Here is a 17432-nt window from a genome sequence, read left to right on the forward strand (position 1 = left end):
TCTGCATTTTATGCACAGTGGCAAAATTGCTTGTTGACTTTGTTAGCTTTTTTTTTTTTTTTCCTGATTTGAACCTCATGGATAATTGCAGTTGAAAATAACGCTTCTACATCACAGTAGCTGTAACATCTGTTTCATATACAGACAAAACAAAAAAACAGGCTCCACACAATTTTAAGTGTTTCATTTATTTTTTTCCATCAGTGTTTTTGTTCAACTTAACTCACGGTGGCGCTATACACCAGCCTTAAGATGTTTGAATCTATCTGTGCTTTAGTGTGGACGGACATTCTTGTGCTCTTGTGTCGACAAAGGGACAGTCATCCAGGAATCGCAGCTCTCATTGGTGTTTTTGGTTAGAGTGCCGTTGTTCGCTTTATTCTTCAACCTGTTAGGAACTCGTCGCTGCCATGGGGTCGAAAATATTCTTGTTTGAAACGTGCGGGTTCTATTTCCTCCTCATTTTTTTGCATGCCGCATATGGAGACATCAGCTACTCTTTTCCTGAGGAGATGAAACGTGGATCCGTTATTGGAAATATGGCCAAGGATCTCGGGCTGGAGACGGGCGCGCTCTCTAACAGGAGAGCCCGTATTGACACCGATGGGACTGATAAACGTTACTGTGACATCAACCTGAATAACGGAGAACTGATCGTCGCGGACAGGATTGACCGAGAGGGGCTTTGTGGAGAAAAGGCTTCGTGCATCCTAAAACACGAGCTTGTGCTGGAGAATCCTCTCGAGCTCCATCGACTAAATCTTCATATTCAAGATATTAATGACAACTCCCCGCAATTTAACGAAGAATCGATTGATATAGAAATTCAAGAGTCTGCGGACAGGGGAGCTCGTTTTGTGATCGAGGAGGCGCACGATGCGGATGTGGGACAGAATTCAGTTCAGCAGTACAACCTTAAAAAGAATGAACATTTCATTTTGGCTGCTAGTGGAAACACAATAGAGCTGGTTCTTGATAAAGAGCTTGATCGTGAAAAACAGCAGGAGATCAATTTGATCCTGACAGCTTTAGATGGTGGCTCTCCTCAGAGATCAGGTACGGTAGTCATACACGTCACTGTGCTGGATGCTAATGATAACGCCCCAGTGTTCAGCCAGGCCGTTTATAAAGCCAGTCTGCCTGAAAACTCCCCTGTAGACACTGTAGTGGTGACAGTGAGCGCTACTGATGCAGACGAGGGAGTCAATGGAGATGTGACTTATGACTTTGGACATGTCACTGAAGATGTGAAGAAAATATTTAGCATTGACCGTAAATTGGGTGACATACGAGTAATTGGCCCTCTTGACTATGAAGCCATCGCATCATTTGATATACGTGTTAAAGCAAAAGATGGATTAGGACTATCGTCTTATGCTAAGGCAATAATTTCGATCACTGATGTGAATGACAACGCACCTGTAATCAATTTGAAATCACTGACGAATCCCATACCTGAAGACACCCCGTCTGGTACAGAGGTGGGCATCATTAACGTGCAGGACAGAGACTCTGAGCGCAACCGACAGGTGCGCTGCTCCATTCAGCAAAACGTCCCTTTTAAGTTGGTTCCTTCTATTAAAAACTATTATTCTCTGGTGAGCACAGGACAACTGGACCGTGAAGTCGTGTCTGATTACAACATTACAATCAGTGCCACTGACGAGGGCTCTCCACCTCTGTCCTCGTCTCAAAGTGTTCAGTTATCTGTAGCAGACATCAACGACAACCCCCCTGTGTTTGGGGAGCAGTCGTACAGCGCATATGTGACAGAAAACAACAAACCTGGCTCCACTTTATGTTCCGTTGCTGCTCGAGACCCCGACTGGAGACAAAACGGTACAGTGATTTATTCTGTGTTAGCTGGTGAGGTGAACGGTGCTCCGGTGTCGTCCTATGTGTCTGTTAACGGAGACACGGGTGTGATCCACGCTGTGAGGTCGTTTGATTATGAGCAGTTGAGGAGTTTCAAAGTCCACGTGATGGCCCGAGACAACGGTTCTCCTCCGCTGAGCAGCAACGTGACCGTCAGTGTGTTCATATCGGATGTGAATGACAACAGTCCTCAGATCCTGTACCCCGGTCCGGAGGGCAACTCGTTCATGACGGAGCTGGTCCCCAAAGCTGCACACGGAGGCTCTCTGGTGTCCAAAGTGATCGCGGTGGACGCGGACTCCGGCCAGAACGCCTGGCTGTCCTATCAGATCGTGAAATCCACTGATCCGGGACTTTTCAGTATCGGTGTCCACAGCGGAGAGATCAGGACACAGCGGGACATTTCTGAATCTGACAGCATGAAACAGAACCTTGTTGTGTCAGTGAAAGATAACGGACAGCCCTCTCTGTCTGCCACCTGTTCCATGTATTTACTTATTTCTGATAACTTGGCCGAGGTGCCAGAACTGAAGGACATTTCTTATGATGAGAAGAATTCCAAGCTGACCTCTTATCTGATCATCGCTCTGGTGTCAGTGTCCACGTTTTTTCTGACCTTCATCATCATCATCCTGGGTGTGAGGTTTTGTCGCAGGAGAAAGCCGAGACTGTTGTTTGATGGAGCAGTTGCCATCCCGAGCGCTTATCTCCCTCCTAATTACGCAGATGTTGACGGCACAGGAACTTTACGCAGCACTTACAATTATGACGCGTACCTGACAACAGGATCTCGAACCAGTGACTTCAAGTTCGTGAGTTCTTACAATGACAACACACTGCCTGCTGACCAGACTCTGAGGAAAAGTCCAACAGACTTTGCTGATGCCTTTGGAGACTGTAATGATTCTCCTGAGGTAGGCACTTGTTTTATATCATATGTGTCAAATATGCAAAACGTTTTCATTTTTATTTACACACACCGAGGTTCATTGGTTGCTCAGACATGCAGCAGACATGTATTACCAGTGTTTGGTTATATGCGTGTGTATGTGTGTGCTTTAATGTGCGTGGGTATAAGGAGATGTTAGTGTTAAGTCATTTATGTGTATATACACATGGATGTGTGGGTGAATTTATTTATTGTGCTTTCATGACCATAAAACTCCTGTTCAACCTACTTGTAGCACACGCATACACATGCAATGTGGATGCATTAAGACTGAGGGTTAACACACGCAGCTCCTGATCTTTACTCTGAGCCAGGCATGCCTGACATACGCACACACACACAGATTGTCATTCTTCTCTGCTTGCGAGGCCCCTCATTGACTTAATGCATTCCTTAGCCCCCTACCCTAACCTTAAAAACAGCCAAAGGCCTAACCTAGACCCTTTAAACCAACTCTTAATCTTCAAAGCACTTTGAAGTTGTGAGGACCATCAGAAATGTCCTCACTTTCAAACATGGCTCCACTAAAAAGTTGTAGCAAGCAACACACATAGGCATAGACATGTATATGTGCAGGCACACACACAACACATACATTGCATTCTCTCAAGGCACTTCTCTCTCTCTCTCTCGCACAAACACACACACACAAACACACACACACACACACACACACACAGTCAACCTGCAGTATCTCTGTTTGTTCATGTTAGTGCTCCCTCCTCTGTTTTGTCCAACTGTAAACTAGAAAATATCTTTGACTGATAACTAACTCGTGTCTCTGTCCTTGGTGCTGAACACCTTCTACTTTTTGGGCCACTTGACCTCTGTCTCAAATTCAGTTATTTCTCTTTTCGTGCTGATTGTCATTTATTCAGTTTGGCTATGAAGAATCAGAATATTTAGATTTTCTCTTTTTCGATCTTTTCAATTTAGTAAGTCTCTGCTCTGATCTGCTTTTATTGTACGTTCCTGTGAGGTGACACTTTAGTTATCCTGCTTTGAAGGGTCTTGAGTTTAATGTCACATTTGCTTGAGACAGAAGATGAAATTATGTTTTGCAAAAATTGGCAAAATTTGTTTGCTTTGAGTGATAATAGGCCCTATCTAACTGTATATTAGAGTTTACTGTGAAGAAATGCTATATTTGAAATTTACTTTGAAAAAGGAGAAAATAGACACCACTCACACTGTCCAGTTATAAATGAAGTAATTATTTACTCAGGCAGAACAGTGTTGTATCTTGTGTCTTTCATTTTATTTTTTATTTTTATTTTTTTTTAATTCCATTAAAAAAAATTGTGCTGTTGTTTGTAGCCTGAGGAAAACAGACATTCGCTCGTGATGTCGCTATAGTTTGGCTTTGATCCAGTTGACTGTGGAGTTATGGTCAGGTACTCTTCTGCAGTTTTGTCACTAACACCTCTTAGGTTAGCATTGAATATTAGCACTTGTTGCAAATCACTAATGGACACAAAGTGCTCATCAACATAAAGTTTTGAACAGGCCAATGTTTCATTTTTGGCCTGAGATTAAAAACACCTGCATAACTCAACATTCTTCCACATATATCATAAAAGAATCATTAGAATTACTAGTTTCTTTATTCTATATTAGTTATTTTATTTCCCTGTTGTTTCCACTTTACAAAGATTGGACCTGTTGTTTCAACTGACATGACATTGTTTATTAATTAAATTTAAATCAACTTCACACATATTAGATCTATAATAAAGTTAAATAACATTGTGCATTTATGAAGTAAAAACCCTGCTTCATCCTAACCCCATAACCGTTTTCAAACAGCTTTCTTTGTCTCGGTTACTCTAAAAATCTCTTTGTTCAGTATAAGATCAGGAGAACATGGTGGGTGATAAAACCTTGTGTTTAATATACTTTATAGTATGGTAGGCCTTCCTGCTGTCACTGTGTGGTCATTCTGCCATTAAGACAGCTCGAAGCTTCTTGGCTCATTTTATTTTGTACTTATAAGTGGTGATAAGTGCAAAATAAAAAGTAAACTTCCCCTTTGAAATCCTTTGAAACTCTGAATGCAGATGTCATACATTATATGAATGTAAAATGTTAATGTTAATCTTTGATGTTTGAGAGTATCTCCAATTTGTTCAGGCAGACAATCTTTCTCTCTCTCTCTCTCTCTCTCTCTCTCTCTCTCTCTCTCTCTCTCTGAGACCACTAACTAATTCTTAGCTGATATTATCATCGATACAGTGCAATATTCCTTTAAAAATATCAGCAAATGTAATGCATGTTTTTCATACCATCCACTGTTGCAATTATCATCCCAGTCTCTTGGTGACGCTCTTTTATAATATCTTACTCAAGGATGCTATGTCGTGTCTCATCCTATCTGTGCCAGTGGAACTGGAGTATTGGGTTAGAGCCGAGGGCTGTAGGCATGCGTGTTCATGTGTGTGTGGGTGTGTGTGTGAGGGAGAGCAAGCGAGAGACTGTGTATGTGTGTTTGTGAGAGAGAGAGAGAGAGAGAGAGAGAGAGAGAGGGAGAGAGGGAGAGAGACACCAAGAGAGTGTGGGTGGTGGTGAAAAGGGGGTAGAGAGAGAGGAATCCAAGCTGACAGCTTCCCTAATAGAGCATGATTAACTCGGCTAGAGAAGCAGGGAACCGTTGGATTACAGCTGCATTTTCAGTCGATATTTTTAGTTTTAGGATTTTGCTATAATGTCGACAGAACATCGGTCTCTGAAAGCATGTTTAATAATGGACCAGCGAAAAAATGTAAAATGCTCGCTGCATTTTTTACTGTTCAGCCTCCTTTTGGGTGTTTCATTTGGAGAAGTCCGTTACGTCCTTCCCGAGGAGATGCAGCGGGGGTCGCTTATCGGGAATGTTGCACGAGACCTGGGGCTGGAAGTGATGGAGCTTGACGCTCGTCGAGCCCGTGTTGTTGCTGAAGGAACTAGCCAGCTGTGTGAACTGGACACTGCGTCAGGCAGTCTTTTGATCAGCCAACGGATAGACCGAGAGGAGCTCTGCGCGCAAGCCACTGACTGCATCCTACAGTATCAGCTCTTGCTTGAAGATCCCCTTCAAGCATACAGCTTAGTTTTGGATATTGCGGATATAAATGACAACAGCCCAGTGTTCGCTGCAAGGGAGATAAAACTAGACTTGGTAGAATCCACAGTTCTGGGGAGACGCTTTCCCCTGGAGAGCGCGCATGACCCCGATCTGGGAACCAACGCCGTCCGTGAATATAAACTGAGCCCGAATGATCACTTTGCACTTGAAATGAGCACCCAAATAAATGGGAATACGTATCCGGAGCTAATTCTCAAAAAACCCTTGGACCGGGAGGCACAAGCTGAACATGTACTGAAAATCAATGGGATTGACGGGGGGAATCCAGTCAGATCAGGAACGGCTTCAATCTATATCCGTGTTCTGGACGCCAATGATAATGTCCCAGTTTTTAGCCAACGAGTTTACAAAGCCTCTGTGGCAGAGAACTCGGCCGTAGGGACTGTCATAGCAACGCTGAATGCCACTGACTTGGATGAAGGCGTTTATGGAGAGATAACCTACTCTTTCAGTCACCTGTCAGACAAGATGGGGGGAGTTATTGAAATTAACCCTCTGAGTGGAGAAGTTCGGGTGGCAGGTCCTATTGACTATGAAGAGGCTGTTACGCACGAGCTGGATGTTCAGGCTAAAGATGGAGGTGGTCAGGCATCTCACTGTAAACTTGTAATTGACGTCATTGATGTAAATGACAATAAACCTGTGATAGAGATAAAATCAGCCTCTGCTAACGTGGCTGAAGACTCTAAACCAGGAACTATGGTCGCTCTGATAAACGTGTATGACCTGGACACTGGGAGCAGTGGGCGCGTCACGTGTACAATCTCAGATAATGTCCCATTTAATTTTGTCTCAGAGGTCAAAAACTACTACATGTTGGTGACTGACGGAATACTAGACAGAGAGTTTCAGCCAGAGTACAACATCACAATTACTGCCACTGATGCGGGCTCTCCCCCTCTCTCTGGTGTGAAAGTTATAACAATCGTAGTTAATGATATAAATGACAACCCCCCGACTTTTACGCAGAGTCAGTACGATGCCAGCATTTTGGAAAACCAACCCGTTGGCACCTTAGTGATGAAAGTGAAAGCAGAGGACATTGATGACGGGTCCAATGCTAAAATAATATACCAAATATCAAGCGACACAAACTCAGAAGTGTCCTCCTTCCTTGCCATCAACTCACACACAGGGGAGCTGTTCACATCACGGCTCTTTGATTACGAACAGTCAGTTCATTTCCAAATTAAGGTGACAGCTCGAGATGGAGGCGACCCTCCACTCTCCAGCGCCTGCACTGTAAACGTTTTTATTAAGGACCAAAATGACAATGCACCTGTGGTCCTATATCCTGTCCAAACCAGCGGGTTCATTGCTGAGGATATGGTGCCATCTGAAGCGCCTCGAGGTTACCTGGTTACTAAGGTGGTAGCTGTGGACGCCGACTCTGGCCATAACGCCTGGCTTTCCTACAGAATCATCAAAGCAACGCGGCCCAACCTGTTTGTGGTCGGTCTGCATACAGGAGAAATCAGAACCGTGCGAGAATTCATGGAGGGCGATGAACCGAAACAGACTGTTTTAGTTTTAGTTACGGATAACGGGCCCGAATCGCTCTCCGCCACTGTTACAGTCAGCATAGTAATTGGAGACGGGCTGCCTGTTTTGAACGAACTTTTTGAGTTTGCACATGAATCACAGGACAGCGATCACTTAACGCTCTGTTTGATTATCGCCCTGGCGGCCGTCTCCTCTCTTTTCATCCTTTTAATCAGTGGAGTTTTTTACTTTAAGCTCTGCCGGCGTGGTTATGTTTACCGCTCCGCCGCCACCAGTCTCCCCGTTTTCCCCACAGCCTACTGCCCCCCCAGTTTCACAGATTTAAGCCGTTGTGGGACCCTCCTGAAAGATGAGCGGTATGATTCCTTCTTGACCACTGGGTCATGGAGAGGCGATTTTCGGTTCGGGTCAAACACAGACACTGACACACTAAAGAAAAGAAGTGCAGCCTATCAAAAAAGCACCCTAAGGCGCGCTAGTACAGATAGAGCTACTCTGAAGGTGAGGGCAGGTGCACCGCATCCTTGTTATGTGGTCAAGTGAGAGTCGGTCATAACAAATTGTAAATATGATGTACAATAATCCAATGCGGCCAATATAATTTGGACCTCTGTCATATATATATATTAGGAGTAGTTTTTGTCTTGGTTTTATGGAGTTACTAGAAAAATACATATTGTGGTTGTGTATCTGTAAAATGTCAACACTTTTCTACAGAAGTACCTGTGCATGAATACTGTAGTAGTAGTTAGTGCATCGATGTGTTTTGTAATGTTGGAGTTTTGCATATAACCTGAACCTCATACTCCCATGACCCGACCTTGAACACAGACGCCAATCTTAATATTATTATTATCTTTTTGATAATGCTATAAATGTTTTCAGAAACTAAGACGTGATTTATGTGACAGAGACATAATAAAAGCTTTGCACTACATGCTATGAATCAAGCAATATGTAAACAGACAATGACTGTATATGGATGAAAAATAAACTTGAAGGGAATATACGTTTTCTGTTTTTTTTTCTTCTTACAAACCATATTGTCTTTTATATCTATATTGTCAGCTCTTCCAATACCTCTTTAACATCAAGAAACATAAACATTTTAGACATACAACCCAAAACAAAAGAGAAATATGTAAGAAATTAAATAAATAAAAAAGTAATTATATATAAATGTATGGATGTCTGCAGCTACACTCAGGTCAGTGGTTAGAATCTTATGCAACAGTTAAATTGTGTGTGTGTGTGTGTGTGTGTGTGTGTGTGTGTGTGTGTGTGTGTGTATTCTTGCATGCTACTGACTGTGTCTTGGTAGTGAAGCAGAGAGGTTTTGTCATCAAAAGACTTTCCATGTGAATTCATGTGTGTTCCTGTTCGTGTTATGGCTGCAGGCTCATTTGTGCTCCTAATTTCAGCCTTGGAAAGACAGGGAAAAAACAGGCAGTACTTCTTTTTTTTAAGCTTTTTTTATTATCTGGGTCACAAGAGCACTGTTTTAAGCAGAGTGACGGACGGTATTGAAGAATGAGTTAGTTTAACAACATGGCTGATTTTAATTAACACAAGCGTCACAGAGTGTTCAGTGTTTAAAGGACAGTTTCGTTTAGTTTTATAGAAACATCTTGTGCAGAGTAGGGAATGAAATGTTTGAAAACTGCTGAGAAACCTTCACATCTTTGTCTGCATCTTTATTACACAGAAACAGTATCTTTCACCAGTTTATTGCATAGACGTTTGGTTGGAATGTGATAAACTTGAATTGACATCGAATTTGAAAATGTGATTTCATGAGCTGAGGATTAATATATTAAAGTGTTCTAAATGATACCATTACAGGATGAGGGCTGTTCAGTTTGGCTGGTTAAAAAATAAGGGAAGCATGCAGTAATGTAATTTAAGTTCTCAGAAATAGACTTGAAATAGACTTGAAGGCTTAATGTCATGTAAGTTACTTAAAAACATCAGGTTAAAGGTGAGAGCTGTATTTCCATGGCAACAGTAACACACCTAAGGTACCTGCTGCCAACTGACAAAGCTACCTTTTGAACACTCAAGTAAAAGATAAAAGCACAGCTCAGTGGAATAGCAAAGTAATACTGAATAAGTCAATCAAGAAAAAGTGCTTTATGCAACTGATGAACTTGGACATCTTTCTGGAGACTATTTATTCGATCGATCCCATAGGTTGAAAGTGTCTGAAAGTTTTCTTTGCACTTTTTTAAACATCACAGTGCCTGATATGTCACATGGTCAAACTATTATAATACTCATTTGACTGTGAATCTGTATAGAATTCATAGTCATACAAAAGAATGTGACCAGATGTGATTTATTTGTTTTTTTTAGGATTCATCCTGATCATACTAATTGTTTTCTTTATTCTCCTTTCTTTTCTCGGTTCAATCCTTGAATGAAACTTCCATTTTGGTCCAGCAGGTAAGATTAGTTTTGTTTTCCTCTCTGTCTTTAAATTGCACACTGTCCTTTTTATGTGTTATGTTGGTACTGCAGCCTCATCAACACCCTACTCAAATCCCAAAATCAATATGAAACAGTTAACCCAGAATGAGTTTCTATCTCTTTCCCACTGTATCTGTTTTTCCAGCACACACAAATTGTAATGAAACCAGCTAACTAACATAACAATGTGAATGTTCATCAGACACATGTCTTCACAAATGCTGCTCTGAAAGTCTTATTCGTGCAAGACTGAAATTGTAGCTAACAGTCGTGTAACACAAGCAGCTGCATTGCTCTTATTTATGTGTGCTTTGTGAGTCTGCCCTAGGCTTTAAACAACATGAATATTAATAATCTGGCTGCTGCTTTGCAGTCATTGCCTGAATAATGCAAAATCATGATGTGCAGAATGTTAAGCTCTGCAACAGTCTATGTGAATATTGTGTGTGTACAGGGGGGTGATGCAAGGTACTACTTTGACCCATTAAAAAAAAACAAAAAAAAAACAAACAAACAAACAATAACAACAGACATTCCTACCTCTGCAAACATCATGTTCTAGCTGCATAGAGAAGAAATAGGCTTCTCTGAAATGTGTCAGTACTTATTCATGCTTGTGAAAGAGTGTTGCAGCAGTTCCATGCTAGATGTTAATTCCACTGCTCAAATGTAGGTCACTGGATTTATCAGTCAGATTGGAGTGGGAGAGAAAAGATTATCTATCTATCGTTCTATCTATCGTTCTATCTATCGTTCTGTCTGCATACTGTATCTATCTGACCATCCATCCGTCTATCTGATCTAGATGACTGTGTACCATTGTACTTTGTGTGTGTGTATCAACAATTTGTCTCTCTTGTATTGAAGCTGCTGCATTGTAAATGGACCTGGAGGGAAGTTGTGTGTTTACTGGCAACCACTTCCCAAAACAATATTATTATAAAGTATTCCCACTTGTATTGATATACAAACGTGGTGACAGTGGCCCGTTCATTGTCTAATCACATGCTGATTAATATTAATTCGAAAACATAGTGATATTCAACACAGACTTTTAATCTTTTTGGCCCTTTATCCTTTTCTGTATGTTGTTGATCCACAACATTAGAGGCTAGGCAGGACGGGCTTGTTTGGCGATATTAGATTGTACAGCACTGATCATCACATGCTGGTGATGATGATGTTGTTTTACTTAGTCACTGTTGGTGGTGCTGTTGCCTAAGCGGACTATTTGACTAACATCAGCCTGATCTCAAGTCACTGCCCGTCCTCGAAGGAAATAGGCGATTGTTGTGTGCACATACTCGTTAAGGCTCGACTATGGTTGGTGCCATTGTATGGATTTGACTGAAGACTACAAACACGGTCCATATTGTGAGCGAGATACGACGCCTCTCTCGCTACGGATTACTGCATAATTTTGGATCTGATTTTCACGGAAATAAATGGATATTCTGAAGAGCACGGGCACCTCAGTGGATTGGAGAGTCTCCATTTTGCTTTTCTGTGTTGTTGCTGCGGTTAGCGGACAAATTCGTTATTCTATTCCAGAGGAGATGAGAAAAGGGCTGTTTGTTGGAGATGTTGCAAAAGACCTGGGCTTGGATATTAAAAGGTTGGTTTCTGGTCGGGCTCGACTAGTTATAGACGGCGATAACCAATACGTCGCGCTGAACCAGAACAAAGGGCATATCGTTGTCGATGAAAGAATTGACAGAGAAAAATTGTGCGCCAAGAAATCACCCTGCAGCTTTAGTCTAGAAATTGTCCTCGAAGATCCACTTGAGTTGTTCTCGATTACTATCGAAATACAAGATGTGAACGACCATGCTCCTGCTTTCCCCAAAAAGGAAATTAATTTAGATATAAGCGAATCTACGCCCACAGGGACTGTATTCTTGCTTGATAGTGCAGCAGACCCTGACGTAGGAATAAATTCGCTGCAGAGATACTCTTTAAAGGCAAACGATCATTTTGTCCTAAAACAGCACACTCGGACAGACGGGAGTAAATATGCGGAAATCATGCTTCAGAGTGGTCTGGACCGCGAGAAGCAAAGCGAGCACACGCTCATATTAACGGCTGTCGATGGTGGGGAGCCGCAGAGGTCTGGAACTGTAAGGATACACGTATCTGTTTTGGACGCAAACGACAACGCACCCGTTTTTACGCAGTCCGTATACAAAGCATCTGTTTTGGAAAATGTTTTGCGAGGCACAGTTGTTGCTACCGTCAGTGCCACAGATGCGGACCAAGGTTACAATGGTAACGTCACGTATTCTTTCACCCACTTAGAGGAGGATTCATCTTGTCCTTTCGAAATAAATTCTTACACAGGGGAGGTTAAACTCACCGGTGACATCGATTACGAGGTTACTGCAAATTACGAAATAAATCTTCAAGCAAAAGATCCATGGGGTGTTGTGGGCGCAAGCAAATTAATCATTGAGATAGGAGATGTTAATGATAACAGTCCAGTAATCACGATGGCTTCATATTCAGGTAAAATATCAGAGGATTCTCCTCCTGGCACAGTAGTAGCGTTGATTAGTGTCCAAGATAAGGATTCGGGAAAAAATGGCCAGGTTCGTTTGAATATAGACGAAAATCTCCCTTTTAATGTTAAATCGTCTCTTAGAAATTATTACACTTTAGTCACGGAGCAAAATCTTGACCGAGAAAAGCGTTCCAGATACAACATCACTCTCACTGCCACAGACGAGGGCTTGCCTGCCTTGTCAATCAGGAAAACTGTCATTTTAGATGTCACTGATATTAATGACAACGCGCCAGCTTTCAGCCAAAGTGTTTACAGCACTCAGATAGTGGAGAACAATCACCCTGGTTTCACTCTGTTGCAGATCCACGCCACAGATCCAGATCAGGGACAGAACGCACGCATATCATATTTTCTTATTGACGGCGAGGTTAGTGGAAATCCGGTCTCCGCATATTTCTCCATTAATACGGAGAGCGGAGTCATTCAGTCTTTGCGTTCGCTTGACTATGAACAAGTTAAGGAGTACAAAATACGAGTAAAAGCGCAAGATGGAGGCTCGCCACCACTAAGTAGTAACACGACAGTTGTTGTGCGCGTTCAGGACCAGAACGACAACCCCCCTCAGGTCCTGTACCCAGTCCAGACTGGTGGCTCTGTGGTGGCTGAGATGGTGCCTCGTTCAGCAGATGTGGGCTATCTGGTGACTAAAGTGGTGGCTGTTGATGTGGACTCTGGCCAGAATGCGTGGCTGTCGTATAAACTGCAGAAAGCCACAGACAGGGCGCTGTTTGAAGTGGGCTCACAGAATGGAGAAATAAGAACTATCCGCCAAGTGACTGATAAAGATGCAGTGAAACAAAGACTGAGTGTGATAGTGGAGGACAACGGGCAGCCCTCTCGTTCAGCTACAGTCATTGTGAACGTGGCGGTGGCGGACAGCTTCCCTGAAGTGCTGTCGGAGTTCACTGACTTTCCACACGACAAGGAGTACAATGACAACCTGACTTTTTACTTAGTGTTGGCTTTGGCTGTAGTTTCCTTCCTGTTCATCACGTGTTTGGTGGTGATTATATCAGTGAAAATCTACAGATGGAGACAGTCTCGCGTGCTGTATCAGTCCAACCTGCCCGTGATTCCATATTATCCACCACGTTACTCAGACACTTTGGGGACAGGCACTCTGCCACACGTGTACAACTACGAGGTGTGCAGGACGACTGACTCGAGAAAGAGCGACATCAAGTATGCGCAACCGATGTGTCAAAGCTTGGTCAGTGTGGATGACGCTGGAACTGAATCTCTGCAGAATGGAGAGCAGTCATCAGCAATCTCTCACATGTCTTCTTTGGTAAGTTGGCCTGTCAGACTTTATTCAAAACATATCAGCTCGTACGTCTGTGAGCATAATAAAATATTAATTTCATGATTTCATTTTATGAAATTTCATGTTGCTATTGTTGTATTTATATAATTTACTGTAGCTGAAAGAGTGGGCATATTAAAACCATGTTGAACAGGGTGATGTTGGCGTCTCTTCCTCTGTCCATGGTGCTGAAGTGCTACTTTACACTGAGACGCTTTTGTTATTTGAGATCGTAGGGTTGACTTTGAAGAGACCTTGCTTGAAATATTATTTCACAACTTGGTGACTACTACTACTACTACTACTACTACTACTACTAATAATAATAATAATAATAATAATTAAAAATAAAAATAATAAATACAGTATTTAGTGACTGAAATTTTTTAGAACATGTCAGGGGTTACTAAATTGTATTTTTTACTACCTTTTCCTTCCTAGTTGGTATTTCGTTAATAGTTTGGTTTTGTTTATTTTTTCATAGAGATAATGTCAGGATCCTTTTGAAGTAAGTTTAGCATGAAATGTCCAGTGTTTTATCAGTTTGCCATCAGATAAAAAAGAAGCCTTGAGTTCTACATATCAGCCGGACGTGTCCTGGCAATGAAAGCGAGCTCTATATTTACTGATTTATTTCCTCTTTTCTGAAGAAAAAAAAATACTTATTTGGGATTTGAATGAGCAATCAGTCATGTATGTTACGGCCAAATATGCCGTCACTTTAGAGAATGCCATTACCAAACTCGTGGAGTTGGATATCTGGTTGTACCAGTTTCATATTTTATCCTCTAAGTGACGCTGTTGCCTGGTAAACCAATTCCGCTGTGTGCATTCTGAGGCAGTGCTGTTCCCTCCCCTGTCACTGCGTTTCACAAGAGAGGATCTGTGTTTCATGCGAGCTGGAGCTCAACAGATGCACAGTTGATCTACACTTATATCGCTGATCGAAATGAACGGGGAACGTTCGCGTTTTCCTCACTGAGTTAAATATTCATACTATTGTTCGGTTTGCTTCAAGACCCGGTTTTCACATGGAATCCAAAGAACAACATCGAGACAGAGGTGTAAAATGGCGATGGCGAGTGGAAGTCTGCCTGGCTATTTTTCAGTTGTTTTTTCTTAATAAAGTGGAGGCACAGATCCGGTATTCAATCCCGGAGGAGATGAAGAAAGGGTCCCTTGTTGGTAACGTCGCGCAAGACCTCGGTTTGGATTTGAAAAGACTCCGATCTGGTCGGGCCCGTATCGTGACCGGAGAAAACATCCAGTACACCGAGCTGAAGACAGACAAAGGGACTTTGGTCGTGAATGAGAGAATAGACCGAGAGCAGCTTTGTGGGGACGTGACGCCGTGTAGCTTCACCTTCGAGATCTTATTGGAAAATCCAATGGAGCTGCACCCTGTCACCATCGAAGTATTAGATGTAAACGACAACGCTCCTACTTTCCAAAACAGCCACCTGGAATTTGAAATAAGCGAATCAGCAGCGCTGAGTTCCCGTTTTGTTTTGGAGAGTGCGGACGATGCTGATGTCGGGGTCAACGGTCTGCGGGACTACATTTTAACTCCGAACGACAATTTTGGTTTGAAACAACACGTTAATCCGGACGGCAGTAAATATGCCGAAATGGTGCTTCAGAAACCATTAGACAGAGAAGCGCAGCCACGCCTGTCTCTGAAACTGCTGGCTGTAGACGGCGGAAATCCACAGAGATCCGGTACAGTAAATATAGGCGTCCATATTCTCGATGTTAATGATAATGCTCCTGTGTTTAATCAGACTGTGTATAAGGCCACAGTGATTGAAAATGCACCAAAAGGCACCCACATTGTTACTGTGAATGCAAGCGACATAGATAGCGGTTCAAACGGAAAGGTAACATATTCCTTTTCAAAATCTAAAGCAGGAATAGCTGACTTGTTCGACATAGATGAGGTCACTGGAAGAATATATGTGGCAAAGGAAATAGATTTTGAAAAAGACAAAAAAATCGAGTTCAGGGTTGAGGCCAAAGATCAAGGCGGACTGACAGATTCTAGCAAAATTGAAATCGAGGTAATCGATGTAAATGATAATGCTCCGGTCATCAACGTTATGTCATTCACGAGTCCTGTGTCAGAGGACTCTCCTGCTGGCACCACTATTGGCATAATTAATGTTAAAGATCTTGATTCGGCTGAAAACGGACAGGTAAGATGCACGATCGAAGGCAATGTTCCTTTTAAAATCAAATACAATGTGAGAAATTATTATGCATTGATGACTGATGCTGCGTTAGATCGTGAAAATCTGTCAGACTGTAACATCACTGTAGTTGCCTCAGACGCAGGATCCCCTCCACTCTCAACTAAAAGAACCTTTTATCTGAAGGTCGCGGATGTCAATGATAATGCTCCAGTATTTCCACGAGGGTTTTACAGTGCTTTAATTGCAGAGAATAACTCACCAGGTGTATCAATACTAAGCGTTAATGCTAAAGACCCTGATGAAAACCAGAACGCCCGAGTTTCCTATGTGTTGGAGGACTGTGCGATCGGCGGAGCTCCAGTTTCCGAATATGTTTCTGTAAATGCGGAAAGTGGAGTTATTCACTCAATGCGCTCATTTGATTATGAACAAATCAAACAGCTGGTGTTCGTCGTGAAAGCGCAGGATGGAGGCTCTCCTCCACTCAGTAGCAACGTGACAGTGAAGATCATGATCCAGGACCAGAACGACAACCCCCCTCAGGTCCTGTACCCAGTCCAGACTGGTGGCTCTGTGGTGGCTGAGATGGTGCCCCGTTCAGCAGATGTGGGCTATCTGGTGACTAAAGTGGTGGCTGTTGATGTGGACTCTGGCCAGAATGCGTGGCTGTCGTATAAACTGCAGAAAGCCACAGACAGGGCGCTGTTTGAAGTGGGCTCACAGAATGGAGAAATAAGAACTATCCGCCAAGTGACTGATAAAGATGCAGTGAAACAAAGACTGAGTGTTATAGTGGAGGACAACGGGCAGCCCTCTCGTTCAGCTACAGTCATTGTGAACGTGGCGGTGGCGGACAGCTTCCCTGAAGTGCTGTCGGAGTTCACTGACTTTCCACACGACAAGGAGTACAATGACAACCTGACTTTTTACTTAGTGTTGGCTTTGGCTGTAGTCTCCTTCCTGTTCATCACGTGTTTGGTGGTGATTATATCAGTGAAAATCTACAGATGGAGACAGTCTCGCGTGCTGTATCAGTCCAACCTGCCTGTGATTCCATATTATCCACCACGTTACTCAGACACTTTGGGGACAGGGACTCTGCCACACGTGTACAACTACGAGGTGTGCAGGACGACTGACTCGAGAAAGAGTGACTGTAAGTTCGGCAGAGCTGGTAGTCAGAACGTGCTGATAATGGACCCCAGTTCAAAAGGGACGATGCAGCGGATGCAGAGTGAGAAGAGCATCCTGGACGAACCAGACTCTCCTCTAGAGGTTAGTCAAACCTAATAACTTCGTCTGTGTTCTTTGTGTTCTGGAGTTGGATTGTTTAGTGTGGCACAAATAGTCACGTGTTGGTAACTAAACAGAATATTTTTCCTAGATCTAAGTTCAGAGAGTTCTGCGCACGGCTGCACTCTGCCGTCACTTTCAGCACCATGGACAGCATCTCAGACGGGTTTCAT

The 17432-nt window shown here is 42.8% G+C and overlaps 5 protein-coding genes across 5 annotated transcripts in view; all 5 read left to right on the plus strand.

Annotated features, from left to right (window-relative positions):
- The window catches only part of LOC121611202 (protocadherin gamma-C5-like), a 214934-nt gene that overhangs the window by 47598 nt on the left and 149904 nt on the right, over positions 1-17432 (plus strand). The gene's annotated exons all lie outside the window — the stretch shown is intronic.
- LOC121611986 (protocadherin beta-15-like) lies at positions 411-3263 on the plus strand. The gene is made up of 2 exons (XM_041944730.1): positions 411-2813; positions 3222-3263. Exons 1-2 carry the CDS (start codon positions 411-413, stop codon positions 3261-3263), a joined length of 2445 nt encoding a protein of 814 aa, XP_041800664.1.
- On the plus strand, positions 5526-7991 carry LOC121611987 (protocadherin gamma-A6). The gene has a single exon (XM_041944731.1). The coding sequence runs from the start codon at positions 5526-5528 to the stop codon at positions 7989-7991; it is 2466 nt and encodes an 821-aa protein (XP_041800665.1).
- LOC121611988 (protocadherin gamma-A10-like) lies at positions 11360-14019 on the plus strand. The gene is made up of 2 exons (XM_041944732.1): positions 11360-13762; positions 14014-14019. Exons 1-2 carry the CDS (start codon positions 11360-11362, stop codon positions 14017-14019), a joined length of 2409 nt encoding a protein of 802 aa, XP_041800666.1.
- On the plus strand, positions 14809-17256 carry LOC121611206 (protocadherin gamma-A10-like). The gene has a single exon (XM_041943642.1). It carries the CDS (start codon positions 14809-14811, stop codon positions 17254-17256), a length of 2448 nt encoding a protein of 815 aa, XP_041799576.1.

Source organism: Chelmon rostratus, chromosome 9, assembly GCF_017976325.1.
Source record: "Chelmon rostratus isolate fCheRos1 chromosome 9, fCheRos1.pri, whole genome shotgun sequence".
NCBI lineage: Eukaryota > Metazoa > Chordata > Actinopteri > Chaetodontiformes > Chaetodontidae > Chelmon > Chelmon rostratus.

Excerpts from the sequence above, each read along its gene's own strand:
- LOC121611206 (XM_041943642.1), top strand. The coding sequence starts at position 14,809 with ATGGAATCCAAAGAACAACATCGAGACAGAGGTGTAAAATGGCGATGG.
- LOC121611986 (XM_041944730.1), top strand. The coding sequence starts at position 411 with ATGGGGTCGAAAATATTCTTGTTTGAAACGTGCGGGTTCTATTTCCTC. Across the intron at positions 2,814-3,221 it reads GCACTTGTTTTATATCATAT|CCCCCTACCCTAACCTTAAA; the intron begins GTGTCAAATATG and ends TGCATTCCTTAG.
- LOC121611988 (XM_041944732.1), top strand. The coding sequence starts at position 11,360 with ATGGATATTCTGAAGAGCACGGGCACCTCAGTGGATTGGAGAGTCTCC.
- LOC121611987 (XM_041944731.1), top strand. The coding sequence starts at position 5,526 with ATGTCGACAGAACATCGGTCTCTGAAAGCATGTTTAATAATGGACCAG.